This window comes from Eimeria necatrix, genomic scaffold (assembly GCF_000499385.1).
Source record: "Eimeria necatrix Houghton genomic scaffold, Enh_scaff1018, whole genome shotgun sequence".
Classification (NCBI taxonomy): domain Eukaryota; phylum Apicomplexa; class Conoidasida; order Eucoccidiorida; family Eimeriidae; genus Eimeria; species Eimeria necatrix.
Window position 1 is genome coordinate 1 of NW_013651826.1, and position 5,000 is coordinate 5,000.

Genomic DNA, 5,000 nt, shown 5'->3' on the forward strand with positions numbered 1-5,000 from the left:
GCAGCAGCAGCAGCAGCAGCAGCAGCAGCAGCAGCAGCAGCAGCAGCAGCAGCAGCAGCATACCGAGTGCAGCTCCGCGGGCCCCACACCAAGCTGGTCTGCGACTTTCATGAGAGCCACAGAATACAAAAAAGGGAACCGACCTGTACAGACACCCCAAAGGAAGCAGCAGACCTGCAGTGTCTCGACAGGAGGCAGAAGCAGCAGCAGCAAACTTCTGCTGCTGCACGGACTGCTGCAGCAGCAGCAGCAGCAGCAGCACTACACGCAGCAGCAAAAGCGCTCCCCGCCACAGCAGCAGCCCCACCCGCAGCAGCAGCCCCACCCGCAGCAGCAGCACTACCCGCAGCAGCAGCACTGCCCGCAGCAGCAGCAGCAGCAGCAGCAGCAGCAGCAGCAGCAGCAGCAGCCTCACTTGCTGCGAAGCTGCATGCAGCCTCGAGCCGCAGCGGCAGCGCGCGGCCGCTGCCGCAGCCGCCGCCTTCTAAAAAGCTGCTGCTGCTGTCTCTACAGCCGAAGTTTTTGGAGACAAAAGATTCAAAAAAAGCAGAAAAGGACCAGTTTGCTGCAGCATACTTGCTGTGCAGCGGGTCCCCCGCCTCCTGCTGCTGCTGCTGCTGCTGCTGCTGCTGCTGCTGCTGCTGCTGCTGCTGCTGCTGCTGCGGCTCAGACACCTGTGTTGATGGGGAGCGGCGGTCTCCACGGGCTGCTGCTGCTGCTGCTGCTGCTGCTGCTGATGGTTGTTGGGGCGCGCCGTCGTGCTGCTGCTCGTCTGCAGCAGCAGCAGCTGCTGCTTTTGCTGCTGTTGCTGCTGCTGCTTTGCAGGGCTGCAGCAGCTGTGCCACAGCACTGGCCAAGCTGGGCTCCTGGGGTGCATCTGCAGCTGTGTCTGCTGCTGCTGCTTGCTGCAGCAGCCCATTAGGCGTCTCTGCTGCTGCTGCTGCTGCTGCTGCCGCTGTCTCCGGCGCTCGCGGCTGCAGCAAACTGTCAGCAGCACCCATCTGCTGCAGCAGCGCAGCAGCAAGCAGCAAGTAAAGAGACTTTGCTGTTCCTCCGTAGCTGACATAAGGAGAGCCCAGCCACTGCAGCCGCAAGTCCTGGTGCTGCTGCAGGCACTGCAGCGCTTCCTGGCGAGCAGCAGCAGCAGCAGCAGCAGCAGCAGGCACGGGCAGCGGCAGCAGCGGCAGCTCCGCTGCAGCTGCTGCAGCAAACTGCTGCACAGCAGCAGCACTGTGCGGCTGCAGCGGCAGCAGCACACACGGCTCGCAGGCCTCTTGTGCGCTAGCAAAGTGCCTATACTTCTGAAAGTGAGTCGGCCTGCTGCTGCTGCTGCTGCTGCTGCTGCTGCTGCTGCTGCTATTGCTGCTGCTGCTGCTGCTGCTTCGGGTGCGGTGGCGGCGCTTCCCCTTCTCGCGGCGGCCCTTTTTGCTGCGGCGCCGCTGCTGCTGGTCCTGCAGCAGCTGCTGCTGCTGGTCCTGCAGCAGCTGCTGCTGCACCCCTATGTAGCCAAATGCTGCAGCAGCAGCATTTGCTGCTTTCTCAAGATCCTCTGCCACATCTGCGAGGGGCATAGTGTCTCCTTCTGTCTCTACGATGGCGCCGCGCTGCTGCCAGCGCAGCAGCAGCATGCGAGTGCAGCGGGCGGCAAATCAGCAGCTCCTCAGCCCGCTGCAGCACTTGCTGCTGCTGCAGCAGCGGGCCCAAAGCCCAAGCCCTAAACCCTAAATCAGTGTCTAGCACTGTTGTTCTGTCGGCCTCCGTAAGCATTGGCAGCTGCATGCTTCCTGCTGCTGCTGCTGCGTCTGCTGCTGCTGCAGCAGGAGACAGCAGCCGGAACAGCAGCTGCCGATTCGTCGGCATAGTCTCCAGCAGGCGCTCCACAGCAGCTTCTGCCCCTATTAGCCCTCGAACAGCAGACAAAAACTGCTGCTGCTGCTGCTGCTGCTGCTGCTGCTGCTGCCGCTGCTGCTGCTGCTGCTGCTGCTGAGTTGCACCTGCAGCAGCAGGAGACATGACAGCTTCGAAGGCTTTGGAGACAGCAGCAGAAGCAACGGGAGACACGAGAGGCGGCGGCAGCTGGCAGCCCCAGCACCAAGACGGCAACTGCAGCAGCTGCTGCTGCTGCTGCTGCTGCTGCTGCTGCCGGCGCAGGCGCCGCGGGTCTGCTGCTGCAGTCTCCTGGTATGCCAGCAGCAGCTGCTGCTCCAGCAGCACTTCTTCAGCTTCTCCGCCCCCACAAAATGTTGCACCTGCTGCTGCTGCTTCCACAGAGTCGAAATAGTCCAGCAGCCCCGCCAGGTCCCCGCCCTGCAGCAAACCCTAAACCCTAAACCCTAAACCCTAGCCCCAAACCCTAGGCCCAAACCCTAAACCCTACTTGCAAGCCCTCAGTGAAGCTTGGTTCAAAACCCTAAACCCTTACTGCAAACCCTAAACCCTACTTGCAAGCCCCAGATGAACCCTTGCTGCAAACCCTAAACCCTAGTTGCAAGCCATGAGCCCTAGTTGCAAAAACCCTAAACCCGAATCGTAAACCCTAAACCCTAATTCCAAACCCCAAAACCGACAATGCCCCTTGGAGGCCACAGAGGGACCCCCCAGTGGATCCACAGGGGGCCCCACAGGGGCCCCCACAGGGGGCCCCACAGGGGCCCCCACAGGGGGCCCCACAGGGGCCCCCACAGGGGGCCCCACGGGGGGACCCCACAGGGGGCCCCACGGGGGGCCCCCAGAGGGATCCCTACAGGGGGCCCCGGAGGGGGCCCCCCAGGGGGCCCCCCAGGGGGCCCCACAGGGGGCCCCACAGGGGCCCTTAAAGGGTACTGTAGGCTAGTTTACCTCGGGGTCTAAAAGTAGGCGAACGATAGGAGCTGGCAGCAAGTCACCTGATGATGGCCGCTTCCTCTTTTGCTGCTGCTGCTGCTGCTGCTGCTGCTGCTGCTGCTGCTGCTGCTGCTTGTGGTGGAGGTGCTGCAGCAGCAGAAAGCGAATGGCTTTTCTGCCCGCGCGTCTCTCTCCGATTTCTTTTGCAGGAAAGAAGTAAAGGGTAAACCCGTCTGCTGCTCCCTCAGCAGCAGGCTCAGCAGCAAACGCAGCAGCAGCGCTCGCTGCTGCTGCTGCTGCTGCTGCTGCTGCTGCTGCTGCTGTTTGGCGAATGCCCACAACCCAAGTCAGAGTGAGGCCATCAAGATAAACAAAAAATTTATCTGTGGCCCATCGAAGGACTTGAAGCGGCAGCCGGTAGGGCGACAGGGGCCCCCCAAAGGCAGCAAGGGGCCCTTCTGTTTTGCTGCTGCTGCTGCTGCTGCTGCTGCTGCTGCTGCTGCTGCTGCTGTTGCTGCTGCTGTTGTTGCTGTTTTGGCTGCGTTCGCTGCTGCGGGTGGCTCTGTCGTCGGCTGCAGATGAAGGCGAATACTGGCGATGCGCGTCTTGCTGCAGGGGCTGTCGGGCGCTCTTGCTGCTGCTGCTGCTGCTGCTGCTGCTGCTGCTGCTGCTGCTGCTGCTGCTGCTGCTGCTGCTGTTGCTGCTCGTCGCTTTTCCCCTGGAAAGCTCTTTCTCCGTCTGCACGCAGATATCCAGGGCATTCTGGAGGTCTGCTGCAGCAGCTTGCTCCTCGGAGCTGCTGCTGCTGCTGCTGCTGCTGCTGCTGCTGCTGGGCAGCGCAGCAGGCTGCCACTGCATGGCCGCGTAGAGCAGCCTGAGGGCCAGCAGCAAACAAGCCCCAGCAGCAAACTCCAAAGGACTTCCCCAAGAGTTTGTTTTGCTGCGGGGAGTCAGCAGCTTCCAGGCCTCGGGGTGGTTTTGAGGTACCCCCGAAGGGGCCACTTCGGGGGCCTCTGGGGGCCCCCTGGGGGCCCCCCTGAAGCGGCACCAGGGCATGTGTTGGGGCCCCCTTTTGCGCTTCCTTTTGGGTCCTGCTGCTGCAGCAGCAGCAGCAGCAGCAGCAAAAAACTCCCCCCCAGACTCCCCTTCCTTCCCTGTGTGGGGCCCCGCTGCTTCGCTTTCCCCTTCGCTGCTGCCAGCTGCTGGCTGCAGCACCAAGGAGAAGCCACCCTCTTCGCTGCTGCTGCTCCCCTCTTTTCCTGCTGCTGCTGCTGCTGCTGCTGCTGCTGCTTCTGCTGCTGCTTCTTGCGTCGCAGGTGACCCCACGCTCCCCGCAGACGCAGCTGGGCCTGCACCTGGTGAAGCTGCAGCGCCTGCTGCATCGCCGCTGCCCGTGGCAGCAGCAGCAGCAGCAGCAGCAGCTGCTGCTGCTGCTGCTGCTTTATCTGCTGCAAGTCCGGTGCCCTCCGCTGCTGCACGCCTGCGCTTGGAGGCCGCTGCTGCTGTGCTGTCTTCCGTTCTGTGGGGTGCTGCTGCTCCTGCGGCTGCTGCGGAAGCCGCGTCACCACCAGCAGCAGCAGCAGCAGCAGCAGCAGCAGCAGCAGCAGCAGCACGGCGAAGGCGGGGGCCCCCCAGCCCTTTGCGAATGCGAAGGGGGGGCAAAGGCCTCTGGAGACACTGGACTTTGGAAGGGACAAAAGGGGGTTTGCGGGGGAGTTTGAGGTGTCTGTACTCCGGGGCTGTGCGCAGCTTCTGCTGCAGCAGCAGCAGCTGCGCCGGCAGCAGCTGCTGCAGCAGCGCGTTGGCCAGCAGCAGCACCAGCGGCGGCAGCCGCAGCGCAGCCCCAATCCGGGCAATCAGTGCTGCTGCATTGAGCGGGGGGGCCCCCCCGGGGGCCCCCCCCACCCCCAGGGCCTCCAAGTCCTGCAGCACTGTGTGCAGCCGGAAGGCCTGCGGCAGCGCCTGCGGCTGCAGTGCTGCTGCTGCTGCTGCTGCGTCACTGTGGGGCCCCAGGTGCAGCAGCGCCCCCGTGGCCACGCGGCACTGGTGCCACAGCGCGGGGGGAAACAGCCGCAGCAGCGACAAAGTCCCGATCCGGTTCTGCGCGCACAAACGCTGCAGCAGCAGCAGCAGCTGCAGCAGCTGCAGCAGCAGCAGCAGCAGCCGCAGCTGCAGCA

The 5,000-nt window shown here is 63.9% G+C and overlaps 1 protein-coding gene across 1 annotated transcript in view; it reads right to left on the reverse strand.

Annotated features, from left to right (window-relative positions):
• Nucleotides 1-107: 107 nt before the first annotated feature.
• Nucleotides 108-5,000, reverse strand: part of ENH_00000600 (hypothetical protein, conserved) — a gene marked incomplete at both ends in the record, with an annotated part of 7,010 nt that continues 2,117 nt past the window's right edge. Inside the window, 4 exon segments of the mRNA XM_013578122.1 lie at nucleotides 108-1,538; nucleotides 1,543-1,757; nucleotides 1,908-2,307; nucleotides 2,839-4,923. Of these exon segments, the coding sequence (XP_013433576.1) occupies nucleotides 108-1,538; nucleotides 1,543-1,757; nucleotides 1,908-2,307; nucleotides 2,839-4,923 (4,131 nt within the window).